The sequence below is a fragment of the Apium graveolens genome, unplaced genomic scaffold (genome assembly GCF_009905375.1).
Source record: "Apium graveolens cultivar Ventura unplaced genomic scaffold, ASM990537v1 ctg7203, whole genome shotgun sequence".
NCBI classification, from domain to species: Eukaryota; Viridiplantae; Streptophyta; class Magnoliopsida; order Apiales; family Apiaceae; genus Apium; species Apium graveolens.
This window is the reverse complement of record NW_027420126.1, coordinates 14,085-34,061: the sequence shown is the minus strand read 5'-3', so window position 1 is coordinate 34,061 and position 19,977 is coordinate 14,085. Positions and strand designations below refer to the sequence as shown.

General features: G+C 35.1%; 3 protein-coding genes across 6 annotated transcripts; 2 read left to right on the top strand and 1 right to left on the bottom strand.

The window, feature by feature from the left end:
- The first annotated feature begins 1,448 nt into the window (after positions 1-1,448).
- LOC141703938 (uncharacterized) lies at positions 1,449-2,453 on the top strand. The gene has a single exon (XM_074507314.1). The coding sequence runs from the start codon at positions 1,449-1,451 to the stop codon at positions 2,451-2,453; it is 1,005 nt and encodes a 334-aa protein (XP_074363415.1).
- Positions 2,454-8,228: 5,775 nt separating this feature from the next.
- On the top strand, positions 8,229-13,694 carry LOC141703939 (uncharacterized). Of its 4 annotated transcripts, none has more exons than XM_074507315.1 (6): positions 8,229-8,876; positions 9,167-9,299; positions 10,159-10,300; positions 11,252-11,288; positions 11,374-11,665; positions 12,304-13,694. In XM_074507315.1, exons 1-6 carry the CDS (start codon positions 8,694-8,696, stop codon positions 12,342-12,344), a joined length of 828 nt encoding a protein of 275 aa, XP_074363416.1. In that variant the 5' UTR covers positions 8,229-8,693; the 3' UTR covers positions 12,345-13,694. The 4 variants fall into 4 exon arrangements, with proteins under 4 accessions (XP_074363416.1, XP_074363418.1, XP_074363417.1 ...); XM_074507317.1 differs by having other exon boundaries at positions 12,284-13,694; XM_074507316.1 differs by having other exon boundaries at positions 8,230-8,876; positions 10,162-10,300.
- Positions 13,695-17,698: 4,004 nt separating this feature from the next.
- Positions 17,699-18,157, bottom strand: LOC141703937 (uncharacterized). The gene has a single exon (XM_074507313.1). The coding sequence runs from the start codon at positions 18,155-18,157 to the stop codon at positions 17,699-17,701; it is 459 nt and encodes a 152-aa protein (XP_074363414.1).
- Positions 18,158-19,977: the final 1,820 nt, after the last annotated feature.

The following is a 19,977-nucleotide window of genomic DNA, read 5'->3' as shown; positions in this document are numbered from 1 at the left end:
TAACGGGAACCCGTGCATCGCCCAGAATTTAAGTTAGTTTATAATAAAGTGTTATCCTAATGAAATCATATGTTATTAAGTTGGTTTATAACATTCTATACAAAATTGTGATATTAAATCAATGCCAATTAAAATACTTTTAATTTAAAGTTGGATTTTAACATATATATATATACTTGTATAATTTAATGTGATATATAATATATAAATTTGTATTGCGGTGTGGTTTAAATCACGCTAATATAATATCAAATTTAAACATGTATTATACTGGGCAGTTTATTAAAAATTTAAACTATATTTTTATCACGAAAATTAAAAATTGCGTTTGACAATGCTGACGATTTTTGTGGTTTAATGATCATCCGAGGAAATCGGAAAGAGAGGAAGGTACATCAGATGAACTAATAAACTAATAAAGTACTCTAATATGTATGGTCAACATTTGAAGCTCTAATTGTAGCCAATTCTTGGCGTTCAACATTTAGATGCGTTCAAACTTTGTGGAATTATTAGTCTATTAATCACACTTGAAACCTGATTTACTTTGAAAGCTCTTAACCTCTTTTCTACACACACCAAGTAAAGAGCACATTATATCTTTCGTGAATATTTGAAACCCTGATAGTGATACTCATAGTTGCTGCTCAAGAATGCTACGAATAAAGAATACAGTGCAACCAACCCGTGTGTCGAGTATATAGTTTGGTTTCAGACAAGGCGTTTTCTGTTATAATATAGTGATTGCCATGCATGTGGTCAATGAATCAAATAGTAGGGCTATGATTTATAGGAGTAGAATTTGTGTATGCATTTAATGTTCTTGGCTTCTTGCAAATTCACATTGGCTATAAATAGCCACACTCGGTAATGAAGAAAGATGCACCCGAGCTTTCTTTCTATGCTCAGCTTCTTACCTCCTTCTGTTAAATTTAGTAGCTCTCCGGTTGTTCTTTTATAGCTAGGATATTACAACACGTTATCAGCACGAAGCCCTGCCGGAACTGAGAAGGTATAATTTTATTTAAATGTACATATATATGAGTAGACGTGGTTACACCCTCTACTAATATTTTAACTACATATGGCCGGAGCACCGCCTATTTACGGTACCATATAATTTTGGGTAATACCGAAATATAGTGGGAACCTTGATTTATAAATTGCCTGCCTATCAGATAATAATTCTTTTGTGCCTAACTAACTTATGCAGGATTTTCCACTTAAATATATTATTGGTTGGAGATAACCTGTATACGCAGACGTCCGTATGGCGGGTGAAAATCCATTTGTCATTTTATATATAGATCTATTTATAATATCGATGATAATAATGATGTACACATTTATTATTGCTTACTTGTTAACGCACCAGATTCAGTAGGATTGTATGTAATATTTATATTGAAAATTTAAGTTAATAATTTTGGTGTTAAATTCAGATTAAAATGACAAATCTTACAAACTTGTCGTTCGTTGCATTGGACATTTCTGGGGAGAATTATCTATCATGGGTACAAGATGTAAAGTTGCATTTGGGTTCAAAGAAATTAGGCAACACAATAAAGGCAGAAAACACATCCACAATTGAAGAAAATTTTACCTCTATTATTTTCCTTCGACACCACATGCATGAAGATCTAAAATCTGAGTACCTAGAAGTCGAGGATCCCTTTATTTTATGGGAAAATCTAAAGGATAGGTTCGATCATCAGAAACTAGTTTATCTACCTGCAGCTGAAAATGATTGGGCTAATCTAAGGGTTCAAGATTTTAAGAGTGTTCGGGCATATAGCTCAGCACTATTCAAAATAAGTTCTAGGCTCATTATGTGTGGTGAGATTGTTACTGAGAAAAGAAAGATCGACAAAACATTATCCACTTTTCATCCCAATAATATCAACTTAGCCGAGATGTACAGGGAGCGCAAGTTTACCAAGTTTGGGGATCTCCTTTCAACCCTCCTTGTTGCCGAGCAGAATCATGAATTGGTGATTAAGAATCATCAATCCCGTCCAACGGGATCTGCCCCTTTACCAGAAGTAAATAACACGACATTTCAGCAGAATGTACGTGGAAAAGGGCATAGAGGTGGACGAGGCCATGGTCGCTACCGTGGACGAGGCCGTGGTCGTGGGCATTTTCGTCCTTATTATAGCTTTGGTCACCAGAAGTGGCAACCTGAAACACAGAGCAAAAGAAAGGCACCACAAGGAGGGAAAACTAACAATTTATGTCACAAGTGTGGAATGGAAGGGCATTGGTCACGTAATTGTTATATCCCACAACATCTTGTTGATTTATATCAGTCATCTAAAAGATCAAAAGGGGAAATGATGGAAACCAATTTCGCCAACAACTTAGATGATTCTCTTATAATATCAACCGGGGGAATAAGCGTTAATGGTCCTAATGAGACTAACGAAACTCCCATGTGGGAGGCTGAGGATTAGTTTTCATAAAATTATTAGTAACCGGAGGAATAAGCATTAATGGTCCGAATTACTATAGTTACTAGTGCGTACTGTGTGCTTTATTTTATCTATGTAATGTGTTATGTTCTTATCAAATAAATCATGTTTCTTAATTATATACAGAATGGATTCTGAAGATATATGCATTGCTGATTGTGGTACAACTCATACGATTCTACAAAATAAAAAATACTTTACCCATATAACCAAAACTGAAGCTCAAGTTGGAACGATTTCTGGCGTATCTAATATAATCGAAGGTTTTGGAAAAGCTAGTTTCGTCTTACCTAATGGTACACACATACATATTCTAAATGCATTATTTTCTAGTAAGTCCACTAGAAATCTTCTTAGTTTTAAGGATATCAGATTTAACAATTTTCACATCGAAACCACTTCTGAGGCTGGTAAAGAATATCTCCTTATTACTTCTGCTAATTCTAGCAACAAGAAAATCTTAGAAAAGTTTCAGTCACTTTCCTCAGGATTATATATGATGAAAATCAGAACCATTGAGTCACACAATGTCATTGCTTCCAAACTCATAGATCCAAAATCATTTACCCTTTGGCATGAAAGATTAGGTCATCCTGGAGTCTCTATGATGCGTCGTATTATAGAGAATTCTACCGAACATCCTCTTAGAGATCTTAAATTTCTTTCTAAAAATGACCTTCCATGTTCGGCATGTTCTTTAGGAAAATTGATTACTCGGCCATCTCCTACTAAAGTTAAGCTTGAAAGTCCAAGTTTTCTAGAAAGGATACAGGGCGACATATGTGGACCGATCCACCCATCATCTGGTCCATTTAGGTACTTCATGGTACTAATAGATGCCTCAACTAGATGGTCTCATGTTTGTCTTCTCTCAACTCGTAATGATGCTTTTGCAAAATTACTTGCCCAGATAATCAAGTTGCGAGCTCAATTCCCAGACCATTGTATTAAGTCAATTCGTTTAGATAATGCCGGTGAGTTCACATCTGCAACCTTTGTTGACTATTGCATGTCTGTAGGAATTTCAGTTGAGCACCCAGTTCCTCATGTATATACACAAAATGGGTTAGCCGAGTCCTTTATCAAAAGACTTCAACTTATTGCAAGACCGTTGTTATTGAAAGCCAAATTACCTACATCTATTTGGGGTCATGCAATACTTCATGCTGCTAATCTTATAAGGATTAGACCAACTGCCTATAATCAACATTCTCCACTACAGATGGTACTTGGTCAAATCCCTAATATTTCTCATTTCAAAATCTTCGGAAGTGCTGTATATGTACCGATTGCTCCACCACAGAGATCGAAGATGGGAGCTCAAAGAAGAATAGGTATCTATGTTGGTTTTGATTCAACATCTATAATTAGATATCTTGAACCACTAACTGGAGACTTATTTACTGCACGATACGCAGATTGTCATTTTGACGAATCTTTGTTTCCTCCCTTAGGGGGAGATAAACATGTGAATAAGGTTAATCCTGACATAACATGGAATGCATCGGGGTTACATTTTCTAGATCCACGTACCGGTAAATGCGAACTTGAAGTTAAAAGAATCATACATATGCAAAATATCGCAAACCAAATGCCTGACGCATTTAACGATTCTAGAAATGTAATTAAATCTCATATACCTGCAGTAAATACTCCAGCTAGAGTAGATATACCAATTCAAAAATCAAGTACAAATGAATTGGTTACAGATTCAAAGCCACGCCTGAAGCGTGGTAGACCGGTCGGTGCGAAAGATGTTGCACCAAGAAAAAGAAAGACAAAGAAAATTGCCCCTGAAGTGGCACATGCTCCAGAAGAAGCAAATACCCCCGAAGTGGTATTATCTCCTGAAGAGATTCCCGTCCCTGAAGATTCGGGATTAAACAATCATGAAATTTCAATAAATTATGTGCATGATATGAAATTATGGGATCGAAGTAAAGCCATAATCGATGATGTATTTGTGTATTCAGCGGCATTGGATGTCGACATAAATTCTGATCCTGAACCACAAAGTGTGGATGAATGCCGTCAAAGAAAAGACTGGCTAAAATGGAAAGACGCAATTCAAACAGAATTAAATTCATTGCGCAAAAGAGAAGTATTTGGACCTGTTGTCCAAACACCAATCGGTGTGAACCCTGTTGGGAATAAATGGGTATTCATAAGAAAAAGAAATGAAAAGAATGAAATTGTGAGATATAAAGCCCGACTTGTAGCACAAGGGTTTTCTCAAAGGCCTGGCATTGATTATCATGAGACATACTCGCCAGTAATGGATGGAATTACTTTTCGTTTTATATTAGGTATGGCATCTAAAGAAAAATTAGAAACACGTCTTATGGACGTTGTTACTGCATACCTATATGGATCACTTGATAGTGATATTTTTATGAGAATCCCAGAAGGATTAAAAATGGATGAGTTCAAGAAACCTCGTCATATATACTCCATTAAACTTCAACGATCATTGTATGGATTGAAACAATCTGGTCGTATGTGGTATAACAGACTTAGTCGTTATTTACAAAAGAATGGGTATATTAGTAATCAAATTTGTCCATGTGTTTTTATCAAAAAATCACAATTTGGTTTTGTGATTATTGCTGTATATGTGGATGATTTAAACCTTGTAGGAACAGCTACAGAGGTTGATGAAGCTGTCATATATCTAAAGACAGAGTTTGAAATGAAAGATCTTGGGAAGACAAAATATTGTCTTGGTATACAAGTCGAGCACTTGTCATCAGGAATTTTCCTCCACCAATCTACATATACAGAAAAGGTTTTGAGCAGATTTTACATGGATAAATCTCATCCGTTGACTACTCCAATGGTGGTTAGATCTTTAGAACCAGATAAAGATCCATTTCGACCACGAGAAGATGATGAAAAAGTTCTTGGTCCTGAAATCCCATATCTTGGAGCAATTGGTGCACTTATGTATCTTGCGAATAATACAAGGCCAGATATTGCCTTTGCTGTCAATTTATTGGCTAGATTTAGCTCTGCTCCGATGGCCAGACATTGGAATGGGATCAAGCATATATTTCGTTATCTTCGTGGAACCGTTGATTTTGGGTTATTCTTTCCAGAGAACTCGACATCTCAGTTGATTGGATATGCAGACGCTGGATATCTGTCAGATCCTCATTTTGGAAAATCACAAACTGGATATGTATTCACATATTGCGGTACAGCCATTTCATGGAAATTCACGAAGCAAACTACAGTGGCAACCTCAACAAATCACTCATAGCTAATTGCAATTCACGAAGCCAGTAGAGAATGTGTTTGTTTGCGATCTATTATCAAGAACATTCAAGAATCATGTGGATTGCCGGACATCACGAGAAGTCCTACTGTTATGTTTGAGGATAACACTGCATGCATTGATCAACTCAAAGAGGGATACATCAAAGGAGACAGGACGAAGCACATTTCACCAAAATTCTTCTATACTCATGAGCTTCAAAAGAATGGAGAAATTGATGTACAACAAATTCAATCATGTGACAACCTTGCAGATTTATTCACAAAATCATTACCAAATTCAACCTTTGCAAAGCTGCGACATAACATTGGAATGCGTCGACTCAAGAATATGCTGCAACAAAACTCCAGTGATTGATGTTTTTCTTCCAAGGGGAGATTGTACTCTTTTTCCTTCGTTAAAGTTTTTATCCCACTGGGTTTTTCTTTGACAAGGTTTTAACGAGGCAATTGATGATCCACACTATCATGACAATCAAAGGGGAGTGTTATAATATAGTGATTGCCATGCATGTGGTCAATGAATCAAATAGTAGGGCTATAATTTATAGGAGTAGAATTTGTGTATGCATTTAATGTTCTTGGCTTCTTGCAAATTCACATTGGCTATAAATAGCCACACTCGGTAATGAAGAAAGATGCACCCGAGCTTTCTTTCTATGCTCAGCTTCTTACCTCCTTCTGTTAAATTTAGTAGCTCTCCGGTTGTTCTTTTATAGCCAGGATATTACAACATTTTCTATTTTTTTCCACTTAATTTTTGTTATTTTATCATAATACATACAAATGACTTTGCATGTGGTTAAAAAGTATAAAATTATATTCGGGTAATTCTCTAACATCTTAAGGTTTTTTAGTATAATTAGTTACTTAACATGATATCACAGTTCAAATTCGAGTCCTCTTATCTCATTTATATAGATATCGGTTATATTTATCGTTGGCGATCATATCATACGATTCATGGGGTATAAAAGAGTAGAAGATCTTATTTGATCATTACTCACCTTAAAATTTTAGTATAACTAATTATTTAATATCGATAATTGTTATAATTATATCATGATCTCTCCATTGGACGAGAAATTTATGATTGAAAAATTATCAAAATTATATCATTGCATTTTTTAAGAAAATATGACTATCCTATGTATCAGATTAATTTTGTTTAGTGATCTGGCGTCGTGTTTGGCACAACATAGGAAACGAGAATAAAAGACTTTCCACAGACATGAGAGGCTTTGACTTTGACTGTTCATCTCAACAAATGATTCCGTTCCGTTTCTGCCACTGTACTCCGTACAAGCCAACAGAGATTGTATTGGTCGTTTCGTAATTATTGTAACTTATGAGGCTTATTCCACAAAACCCTTTCGCGCATTCTAGTTTTTAACTTTTAAATATTGAAAAAGCAATGTTAACCAGAGGGACATAATAATACGACTCATTATAAACTCACCCTCGTTATGGCGCGTGTAAATTCTCTTCTTATTGTTGTTGTTCTCCTTTCCTTATTCAACTCTAATTCATTCTTTTCTTTTCTTATGCTTGTCTTGCTTTTCAAATTTAAATGGTGATATTTTCTTCTAAAGAAAGGTTATTTTAGGACTTGGATAAAATTTTGTACTAATAATAGGTAAATATCATTTAAAGTTAAAATAATAGTGAAATTCAAAAATTAATCAAAATAATATATAAAATTATTTTTTATTTTATGATTATTTGGACAACTTAGAAATTATTCCTTTTAAATTTATAAATATTTATTAGGAATACTACCATAATCGAATCGAATACACTAAGTTGGATATCGATTAAATAAAAACTCAAAATTCGACCTCACTTTGATAAATGTTGGATGTGTTCGAGCTTGACTCTAAGAGTTGAAATTATACAAATTAATTATAACTTAAACTAAAATTTAACATATCATTTAAATAAATTTTAATATTGGCTAACTATATTTTTCGCCAAACATTTACTTGAATCCATTTTGATTGTTTTAATCTAGATTTTATTTATGATTCATTTAAACAAAAATCTATCCGCAATCAGTAAAAATTTCAAATTTTATTTTCTCTTGACTAGCTAACTTCTAAATTGTACAAAATTGATACATTTTTTCTTGTTAAGAAATGGTAAATGACTTATCTATATGAATTCAAAGAAAAAAAAATGTGACATTTTTTGATAAGTTAGATTTTGTGAGCATTTTCCCGCGCCAAAATGTATGCAAAGTTGGGTTACGTGAATTTAATCCAGTTTTGCAGTCCTAAACATATGAAATTACAACCCTAGAGCCCTGTATCCTAAAAAAAGGAAAAGTGGAATAAAAATGTAATGATGACTTGTATATTCGGCAAAGCGTCTGTAAGCACGCATGATAAGGGTAAGTGAACCAAATTTACATAGAAAATGTAAACAAGTGGGGGCTGTTGGGTATATAATTCATGTCCTTTCTTCTTTTATTTACTTTTTTTGCTTTCTCTTCCCTCCAATCTCTCTCCCTCCCTCTACAAATAAAAAAAAAGCTTTAATATAATTCATTTTCCTCCCTGGATCTCTGACCCTCTTGTCTGATCATCAACACCATCCCCCCCTCCCTCCTCCCTCTTAATTCATCATAAACCCTCTAAATTTGGTCAAGTTAAAAACAAAGATCTCTCTCAGCTTTTATGTCCAATATATTTACATACTACATCCCCTGCCCTGTTTATCCATATATCTCCTGACTGCTATTCCTTTCACCTAGTAGCTATATTATATATAGGACCACTATATTTACAAATATATATATCTTTATAATTATATTAGCTACCCAACAAGTTTCAAGAAGAAGAGGTTTAGCTGCCTTCAATCATCTGATATATATATATATATATTGTCTACATCTATAATATAACTATATATATAATTAGGGTTGAGAATCTGCGAAGAGAAACAGGAAAGATGACTCCAGCAAATCTAGCAGGACAATTTGGAGATACAACTTACACTAAAGTGTTTGTTGGAGGTTTGGCTTGGGAAACTCAAAAGGAAACTATGAAGAAGTATTTTGAACAGTTTGGTGACATCTTGGAAGCTGTTGTTATTACTGACAAGACTACTGGAAGATCCAAAGGCTATGGCTTTGTATGCTTTTTTTTCCTCCCATTCTCCTCTTCCTTTTTCTTCCATAATTTTATGTCATCAAATATTTATATATATTTTTTTTAGTTTTGTTTCTTGCAACTCAATTTTCCTTATGTTTTAACAAGACTTCTTTTACCAAAATGTAAGATCTTGTAACACAACCTCTTAGTAAATCCTTTTTTCGAATATTCTAGAAAATCCGTTAACTTAACATGGTATATGAGTTAAAGGCTAAATTTTGGATATTAGATCAGTTGTTGAATGATGATTATTACTTATCTTCATAATAGGTAACTTTTCGAGAACCGGATGCAGCCATGAGAGCTTGTGTTGATGCTGCACCTGTCATTGATGGAAGGAGAGCTAATTGTAATCTTGCTTCTCTTGGTGTTCAAAGATCCAAGCCATCAACTCCTAAACATGGTAATTATAGATTAATTGTTGGATTATTATTAGGCTAATTGTCATTTGCAAACAGTTAGTAATTGATGTTCTTGATTTAGATTTAATAGATCTACCACCAAACCTTACATATATATATATAGACAATAGTTGTACCTATAACTTATCTTTCACAGCAAAGACCATGCTAATTAATCTTTACATGTTGCGTGTAGCTAACACTTACATATAATCTATATCCATAGAGCATATTTTATTTACAAAAAAAAAATTGGTCAATAATTACTTCTCCATTAAATCAGAAACTTAACTTTGCAGATTTGGATTAGAGGATAAAAGGAATATCATTTTCCATGTATTTATGCACATACATCATTTTATGATTCGTAAAACAATTCACTAATAATAAGTCATCCAAACACAGATTAGTAGGGATATTTCTCTACTCAATTAAGAAAAAGTTAAATTGAGTTAGCAAAAATAAAAAGAAAATTGCAGGATCTCTATAGAAGGGTTTGATTCAAGTGAATGAGAGAGTGGTAGGCCATTTGCTTTACAACCACAAATATGCTTGGAAGATATGTTATACAAAAGCATGACAGCTCATTTACACTGTAAATGAATAGATATGAAAATAACTTTTTTTCTTTTTTTGTAAGTAAACATGTAATTATCTTATATCAGCTTCCAGATTAACACAAAATGTCTCCTTCACTCTATCATTCTTGTCAGTTTTAGATACTAAATGAAATAACAACAGTTGCTTAATTGGTTATGTAACTGTTACTGTATGTCTGCGGACTGCATGTGTTAATATGTGTTAATATAGAGTGTATAAAGTTGTGTGTAATGTATGTATAAAGAAGATTGAAATGATTAGCAGGAGGAAGTAGCAGGAACTTGAGGGTGATGAGCAGTTTCCAGGCGACAGGCTTTCAAGCTGGAATGGGAAATGCTTTTCCTTCTGCAACGACCTACCCTCATTATGCCATTCAACAAGGGATCCCTTACAACCTTTATGGGTAATTTATACATATATATATATATATACATTATACACATGCACACACACATTCTATCATCATCTCTCTCTCTCTCCCCCCCCCCCTCCCTACATGTGCATTGCCAGCGCATTAAACACAGTACCGTATTCGGAACTCTTTAACTTTACTTACGTGCGCATGCCAGCTTAATTATTCATATCGTTTATATGGTTCTCTCGAGTATATATATGTTACATTGAGTGTGATTATAAATTCTTGTATATTCAAGCTTCGAATCAGGTCTTTCACATCATCAGGGAATATAGTACATATTCGATTACCTAGTATATATCATTAAAATGCACCTGGTACATTCACTCAAGGCACTGTATACGTTAAGTGTTAATGAAAATCTCAGGCGTCTCAAATGTTCAAGAGAGGGGGGGAGAGAGAGAAAGAGAAATGGAGAGCTTAAAAACTAGAGAGAGATGGAGAGATTAAAAAGTTAATGTAAAATATACATACACATGTGTAAATATAACTTTGTCTTCAGAAGTCTGGACTGTGTCTGACAGTGGTCAAACTGCAACAATGAGGACCATGTTTTAAGTTAATAGATATACACAGTCAAAGTGGGAGAAAGAGAGAGGAGTATTCGATACAGCTAATAAATTGGGTAAAAGTCGATCCCTTTAATCATGTGCTACCCCTGATCACGCCCATTTCTCCTCTATATAAATAAATCAGTCTTAATTAGCAAAATAAATAAATAAATAAATAAATCAGTCTTCTGCTTGACTACTTGAAATTATTATCATTACATAGTTTATTGAGTTCTTCACATGATCTCACTGCAGGCGCATTTCATTATTATACTATTACATCCCCCCACCCCAAACAGTACTTTGTAACTTAATTAATTAATTAACATTTAATCCAATAGTTTATTTTCTTCTTTAATTAACTTTATTTTGGTTAATTTATCCGCAGATACTCACCATACTCGGCAGACTACACTTACCCTACGGTTTGTTCAAATTTCACCATATTGTTACAGTGAATAATGGCAAGTTAACTTTATATAATCGTGTAAATGTAAATGTATGGTACAGAATTACTACAGTGTGTATGGAGGAGCAGCTGCGCAATATCCTATGTACGGAACTGGGGCGGGTGGAATGATCAGCGGTGCAGCTGCAGCGGCTGCAGCCTTTTACCCGTATCTCAACTTCGGGGAGGGAACTACAGGAGCAACCACCGGCTACACTGGCGGCCAAAGCTACGGGGTTCAGTACCCGCACCATCAGCTTTATCAGTATTCGGCACTTAACTCTGCTGCTGCTGGTTATCCCCACCATTATGGTGCTCCTATGTCTCTAGCTTCCACTCCGGGAATGCAATCAGGTTTGTCCATTTTAGCTCCTCATATACATTAACTAACCTTCATTTTACTTCAATTTTCATGCAATTAACAGTACTTGATTTGATAATGCAAAGTTATATAGCATTTGTGATACAATAAGTGACGTATTATAAGCTTACGCATGTAATAGTCACTCTTGTTAAGTTATCAATTCTCCTAAATAGTTGAAGTTCTTCATGACTTGGCCTTTGATGGTATTGTCTAAACCCTAATAAATGTACGCGTGAAAGAGAGATTGATATTACTTGGGGCAAGTTTAAAGGTTACAATAAATTTGAAGGCTGCAGAAGTTGCAAGTGTACAGTAGAAAGGCCAACCAACACATGCCGATACATAAATACAAAATTTACGATAACGGTTTACATAATTTATAGAATCCTGTTGCTAGCTTCTATCCTAAATAGTACCCCTACATGAGTGTTGTCATTTTTCTATGTGTGTACAAGGGGGCCACTTGAGTGTGCACTTGTTTAAATAATTATGATATAGTAAATTTCGTTTTTTGTCGAAAATGCTGTATTTTTTTTGTAAATCATGAAGCATTATAGTTTTACAATGAACTTAATTGTGTAGTATATGAAAACTAATATCTTTGACAGTTTGTTTTGCTGTGCCACAGGCGTGACAATGGCTCTCCCAGCACCAGTCCTCCATCATTAAGAGATTCATATCCACTACTACTGCAGCTGCTACTTCATTGTTTTTCAGATGCATATTTCTGAACAAACAAGACCTTTGGCCTTAACCATGGTTCTCCCTCTTTCTCTTCTCTCTCATTCTCTCTCATCTTTATCTCTCTCTCTCTTCAAGGAGGCTCATGAATGGCATACAGGCCTTCCCAAAACAATGAAAACCCCCCATAGGGGTTACCATCAAAGTTTGGAGAAAAAACAAATCAACTTCTCCCTTCCATTGCTTCTCTTTAAAGGAATAAGGGTTTCCTCCAAGAGAAACAAAAAGCATGCATGTGCATTTCACCAACTTTAGCTAAACAGCTAAGTTGCTTCCAATATCGACTAACTTCAATTCTTGGCCTTGGATAGGCTAAGAACACATCACACATTTGGCCGAGGATTGGCTTAATTTACAAAACAGCCCTGGTTTCTTAAAAAAATATGTGTTTGATCAACATGAAAAGTGAAATGACAAGTCAAGTCCATCTAAATGTTGTTCTTCTATTGGCTGATTTTTTTAAAAATATTTCCGTTTTTTTTTCCAAAACTAATCATAGTAGTAGCTAGTTCAGTCAACTATTGGGCACATGGGATGTCCCAAGTTTTTGTCTTGTGTTAATTTCAACTTTCTAGTCTTAAGATTTTTAAAAAACTGTGACTAGCTAGTTTTTTTCCCTACTAAAGTTTTTAGCTTTTAAAAATTTCTAATGCCAACAAAAACTTTCATCTCCCTTTAAGGTAAGGGGAAATGATTGATTTTCCATTAACCACTGCATTTTAATTATGTGTTTAATTTGTAAATTCAGCTTGGCTAAACTATGGGAGTTATAGCCAAAATCACCACAATAATAGGTGGGGTTTTGTGTTTTTTTTTAACCTTTCACTTTGCATTTAGGCTAGGATTAACAAACATGTAGAAGTCCACTACTGGCTGTGTGCTTCTCCAAATGCATTCAAAAGTAACCCTTGAGAGATATTTTGAAACTCTTGGTTTATTTTCTCTTAACATCTTGATCAACCATGGTTAGGACTCTGGTCAACTTCATCACTACTCTCTTTGTGCTCCTCTCTCTAGATCTCCATCTTCTCCAAGAACTTCAGTTAATTACTTTGAGATGCAAGTACTTGATAATACTTTTAATATTATGTATCAGCTTATATGCATGCTTTGGATTGTAATTTGTAACTAGGATTAATAATTCTGCTCAACTTAAATGGTTCATTCTTCATCCATGGTGGTATGGAGAATGAATAGTAATATCTACTTATCGTTTGTTTAAATAAATATTAATCATGTCATTGATATGCTTATTATATGCTAGTCTTTTTTTCTTTATTGGATGGCTTGTAATTTATATAATTTCATACCCACATAATTGGCTAGCTAGGGAGCAATGCCTCTTTTATTTTATTTTTGGAGGGAAGTTTTACCATATATATTAAATGAAATCAAATTAAGTTTTTCAAGATAATCTACTTTAGAGCTAAGTCAATATTTTCTTAAAAGTAATCTTTGTACAATAAAGCCGATTTTGAAAAATACAATCTTAAATCGACACAACAGAGAATTGCAATCGAAAATAACCATTACCAATTTATGATTCAAAAAGAAATATTCCCTTTATACTCTTCGATTCAATACGGCACTAATAAATTAAGAAAGCTGATATGCGCATATTCTTAATTTATAGATACACATTCTTTATCGATATCAAGATTAAATTATTCTTGTCCTGCATGAAAAGAGAATGGACATAAATACGTATATAAGGTATTTTGATCTGAATGTCAACAAATGAAGTGCACCTATAAACAAAAGATGTGTATATATCTGATATGCCTTAATATTATTAACTATGATTAATCTTTAAGGAGGTGCTTTTTTTTTACTTAATTTGTCAACTTCTCTAAATGAGATTGGTACTATATTTATAGGTAGTCCCAAATGGGCTCTCTCTTACAAATGGCCACTTGGGCCATTATATTAATTATTACATTATTTGCTATCACTAGGTATTCTTGGGTTTTGTCTGGTCCATGGTCCAACATTTGTCCCCGTTCTAGTAAGAGCAATATCTTTAGATTTGCACGTTAGGTACAAAATCCTGAATTTCCAATATTAGAGGTAAAGCAAGAGTAAATATAGAAAATTAAAAATAAAAAATAGGAAGAAAAGTGAAAATAAGTGTTGTCGTTTTGCTTGTTTTTTTTTCTCTTTTTTTTTTGCAAACGTATAAGTACTACTCTTTTTTTTATTTCCTGGGTAGCATTGATTGGATCGTGGCTGTTCGGCTTCACTCCCCTTTACTAAACCGCTGCGGTTTTTCGGAGAAGCGCTACTCAAAATTTCTCTTTGAAAAATCGTGTAAGTTCTCTTTCCTCTTCTTCTACTTTACTTTTTTAGTTGTTCCGTTTGTGGATTATTGTTCTATCTTGCCTTCTTGCTGCTTGTTTGCTTTATTCAATATCTATGGATCAATCAAGTTCGTCTACTCTCCGCACTGTATCTGGCCGTGATCCAGGTAAGAGGCCTCTCGAGGAAGGTGATCAAGAGTATTCTCTGAATTTGAATAACCTGGAGATTCCTGATTTAGCACAGCGTGGGTCTTTCGATTTTTTAAACGAAGATCACTTCTTGAAGGGTATTCACATGGGACCTCTTCCTTCGCCGCCTCTGAGCCCTCGAACGATAGAGACTAGGAATCGTATAGTTGAGGAGAGTTTTCTCTTAGGGATGCAGGAGTTCGGGGATAAATCGAGTTTGAATTACTTGAGTCATTATATTATCAAGGACCCGCCACTAAGTAAGTTCAAGATGTATGTAGACTTGTCTAACGGGTATCGCTATCGGGTTCCGACGGCTGATGAGCGGGTATGGATGATGCCGGAGTTTGGAATGCATAAGATACCGATGATCTTGTTCCATTTTGGGCTTCGGTTGCCCATGCATCCCTTTTTTCTGGCTATGTTCGAGGCTATTGGGTGTGGGGTTAGCCAGTTGACACCCAACTCTATCGCCCAACTTAGTGGGTTTGTTGCTCTCTGCTGTGACAAGAACCTGGTTCCTTCTTTTAAGTTGTTTTTTTTATATGCGCGGTCCGATACCACGACGGACAGGTTTACTTTGACTGTCCGTATAAAAGAGTTAAGATTGTCAGTATTCTGTCCTCTAACTCTGGGTACCACTCCAAGTGGTTATACATCGGGGGTCCAGACTTATAGTTTGTGAAGCCATGTGGGAAAGTCAACCAACATACCATTGATTACCTGAACAATATTGAGAAATGTGACATGTGTCACTTGAACGAGTTTCATGGGTTGACGTCGGTGTATATCCATCTTCAGTTAAAAGAACTTAGTTTTTTGGAAATGCATGATTGTAAGGATTATTTTTATCTCGGTATTTGTTTGCCTTAAATGTTCTTGTGTCTTGAATTGACCCTCTCTTTTCTTTTTTGTTTTGTTTCAGTGGCTGGAGGCTCTTTAAAGAAAATTTTGAACAGTGAGATTATGATGGAGATGGATAAGGCGATGTTGATGCTTATACATCGGGCTTCAAGGAAGAATGCTGATGCCTCGCTTGTCGGATCTTCGAGGGCTGGGGCGTCGGGAGCGGGCCACTCTATGTCCATTGAGTTGCTAGATGAACAAGGGAACAAGGTTATGGAAGATCCGGGAAAGGTTGTATCGGATGTGGAAATGGCGGACTTGCATCCCCGCAAGAGGGGTCGTCGGGAAGTGGAGGAGGGTGACGCCGACGGTTGTGATCACGTGGATCCGGTTGCAACGGGTGGTGGGGTGAATAAGACCATTACTTTGATGGGGAATAGGGTTCTGATGTCTAACACAGTCGATCCTCGGGTGAGGAAGGAAGCTGTTAGGGTGGAGATCCAACCTTCTGAGTGTTGGACATGGGAATCTACTGTACCCATAAGAGCTTTTAAGTTATTTCATCTCCCACAAGATTCTGTTGCTTTACACTGGGCAAAGGCGCGATGAGCTTGCTGACAGGTGTAAAAGTAGAATTGGTCAGGTATGAGTTTGTTGTACTTCGTATCGATTTTTATTTAGTCATATATATATATATTCTTCTCTCTCTCTTCTTTTTTTATTACTTCTATCTTTTTTTGTAGTTTTTGGCAGATTTTATGCACGTGTTGGAGGAATATAAGGCTGATGTTGGCAGTGAGGAGCACTCTCGGTTGGAAGCCAATAGGTCGACCCTCAAGACTGAAAAAGAAGAAGCTTGGATCGAGTTATTCGGAGCTGGAGAAGAAGGTTAATGAGCTGTCAAAGCGTGTGCGGGAGTTGGAGACGTCTGAACAATCGACGAATAACAAGATGGCAGAACTTGAGGGGAAGGTCCTTGAAGTTGAGAAGGATCGTGATAATTTGAAGGAGAAATGTGAAGGGTTAGAGCGTCAACTTGACGGGATGAACGAGTCGTACAAGTTAATTGTTGAAGAGAACAGTTCGTTGAAGGCGGATGTACAAAGGGGGTGGAAGACATCGTTGCTGCTCTTGGAGATGGTTATGGCCGCTGTGTTGCCCGAATGCAGGGCATAGGTGTCGATACTGCGGGGCACACCTTCGAGGATTACATTCATGATCTCGCGGCCTCTCAGCCTAGTGACCCGACGGAAAATCCGTGAAGGCGGGGTATGCCCCGTGATTTATGTAACATTTTAAGTTTTACTTGATGACTTTGGAATTGTGGCCTTCGTGGCTTTTCGAACTTGGCTATTATTTCTTGAACTTATGATGTATCTTGTTCATCATATTTCCGTTTTTATGTTCTGATGGATGGTGTTCTGTGAGTTGTGCCTAGGGAAATTTTTCTGTTTTCGTACATTTGGAATATTTGTTTGATTTCTATAGACCTTAAGCTGTCCATGTTATGTTACCATTTTTATTGCAATTAAAAAGCTTGCTTTCCAGAAATGTATTTTGTCGTGGTGCCCTTCTTTAAACTGATCATGTTACTTTCCTCTTTTATATGGATGTTATCTTTTCTCGTATAGGTAGGTGTAAGTTTCATATGGATGTTAATTTCGAAAGAAAAAATTTGAGTTGTGACGATTAAATTGCGTTCATTTTGCAGCCGCGGAGAGTGTTTGTTTTATTTGGTAGTTGCTGTAACGCTGAGTTTTTCGTGTGATTGAATTTGTAAAAGATAAAGTAGATAAACTTGATGTTTCTTAAAATAATTTATAAGTTTTCATTGTCATAACTTAAGCATCCCTCGATGGGGATCTCATAACGACCCTCATTGCATCGAGGGTTGGTTTTTGATATGGCAGTTGTAGCCTTAAGGTTTCAAACATTATACATAAAAGCGAATTACTGATACAATTTCTTGAGGTGAATACCGTTCCAGGCGTTCTTGATTGGTTGTCCGTCGAGGTGTGAGAGCTCATAAGTCCCCGCACTGACAACCTTCAACACTCGGTACGGGCCTTCCCACGTCGGCTTAAGCTTTCCTGAAACAGTGGGCTGTGATGCAGCGGAATCTCGAAGGACGAGGTCACCAACCCTGAAGCGCTTGTTTTTGACTTTCTTGTTAAAGTATTTTGCAGTCTTTTCCTGCTGCGCGATCATGCGGAATCGAGAATCCTCTCTTATTTCTTCGAGCAAGTCATTATGGAAGCGCAAGCCCTCGAGTGTGAGGGAAGGGTCGAATACTTCGACTCGTGGGGAAATTAGGCTTATCTCGATAGGTAGGACGACATCGACGCCATAAGCGAGGCGGAATCGAGTTTCACCTGTTGCGCTCCGGGGAGACGTCCTGTAATATCCCATATTTTCAAATATTATTATTATTATTATTTGGAATTGTTTATGTGATTTTTATGTGATTTTTGGTGAATTAGCTGATAACTGAAATTGATGTTTTGGTGTTTATATGTGATATTCTTTTAGTATTTTAATTTTTCTATGTCCAGAATAAAATATAGGTAATTGTGATATTTTTCTGGTAAATTTTGGACTGTTATATGATTTTATAATAATTTATGTGTTTAATAATTATTTCTGAATAATTATAAAACTATTTTATTGAGTCGGGAATCGTCCAATTTCAACTGTTTTTGCGTTTTTACCACCCGAAACTCTTCCGAAAACTCCTTCATAACCTAATCTGGTAATTACGGACATTTTCCTTGTTTTAAATTTTTTGATCCGGATTACGGTTTGACCCGTGCACGTCCCGACGTACAATTTTTGATACGACAATCATTTCGGTAATCAATAAAACCCGTATTCTCGAGAGACGGGATTTTTTACATTATTTTCGTATATAGTGTTTTATAAGAAGCCCGATTTTGATGATTATCCAATTCTGGTATTAATTGTATCATTTTTATAGTTACTTAGCGGCTAAGTAATCTATTTTTGGATAATTTTGTAGTTATTTAGCGGCTAAGCAACTAATTTAATGATCCAGAACGATCCAGAACAAACCAATATTCCGTAAATATAAATAGCCTATTTCTTATTTCATTTTATTTCGTTTATTCATTTGCAACCAGTAAAAAATGCAGTAAATACAGAGAAAAACCCTAGGAACCGATACGCTCCTGAAAATCAAACGCGCGAACGAAGGCGTTACCGAACTCCGATTAAAGTGTGCAATATATCAAAACGAAGCTCTCGAAATCTTCTTTCTGAATCAATCATCAGTTTTACCCAGAAATCAAGGTATTTTTCTTATTTAATTATTTTAATTCGAATTATTTAGTGAATAAAATATGAATTTTTGCAGACATGATTATCTGAGTGTTTTGATAATTCCATGTTGTAGAGCATGTTTTTCTGGTCAATTTCATATATTATACTTCAAAAATAGAGTTCAATATCATGTAGGAATTGAAGTTTGATTTTTCTGAATTTTTTTTAAAAAAGCTGTTCTTGGTGTTCTTGAAGTGTTCTAAAAATCAAAGTCAATTTTGAAGGTGTTATTGAACACCAAATCACAAGTATTTGTAACCATTTTGAAGCCCTTGATGAGAGCTATATGTTCGTACCTGTATCATCAACAGAGGTTGATTCGGTGTTTTGATTGTTTTTGGTGGACTGAGCGGATTGTAGATAGCTTATTCTCAAAAGGCGAGACATTATTACCTTAATTTCGTATAAAGTATTTTATAGGAAGCTCTGTTTTGATAATTATCCAAATTTGGTATTAAAATCGTATCGTCTTTTAGTTACTTAGCGGCTAAGTAACCTATTTTCGGATCCAATATGTAAATGTAATTATCGAATTATCAGATAAATAAAATATGGAATAGTTATGTCAGCTGTGTGTTGCTTTATTATTAATTGTGTGTAATTTGTTCAAAGCAAGGATTAATTTTATAATTAATTATTGAGCTGTATGACTTTAATTTCTATTAAAATGATTTTTTAATTAAATATTTATTTATTTTGCTCATAAATGCTAAAATTGCTCCTAAAATTATTTTTGTTATTTTATAATTTTATTTATTATTTTAGGAGTTTATAAAATTTAGAAATCAATATTTTATTTATTAATTATCTTTAAATGATTTTTCTTATTCCATTTAATTGAAAATCAATATTTAATGCCAAGATGTTTCAAAAATCATGGAAATTTTATTTTA

Excerpts from the sequence above, each read along its gene's own strand:
- LOC141703938 (XM_074507314.1), top strand. The coding sequence starts at position 1,449 with ATGACAAATCTTACAAACTTGTCGTTCGTTGCATTGGACATTTCTGGG.
- LOC141703939 (XM_074507315.1), top strand. The coding sequence starts at position 8,694 with ATGACTCCAGCAAATCTAGCAGGACAATTTGGAGATACAACTTACACT. Across the intron at positions 8,877-9,166 it reads GATCCAAAGGCTATGGCTTT|GTAACTTTTCGAGAACCGGA; the intron begins GTATGCTTTTTT and ends TCTTCATAATAG. Across the intron at positions 11,289-11,373 it reads CAGACTACACTTACCCTACG|AATTACTACAGTGTGTATGG; the intron begins GTTTGTTCAAAT and ends TGTATGGTACAG.
- LOC141703937 (XM_074507313.1), bottom strand. The coding sequence starts at position 18,157 with ATGGGATATTACAGGACGTCTCCCCGGAGCGCAACAGGTGAAACTCGA.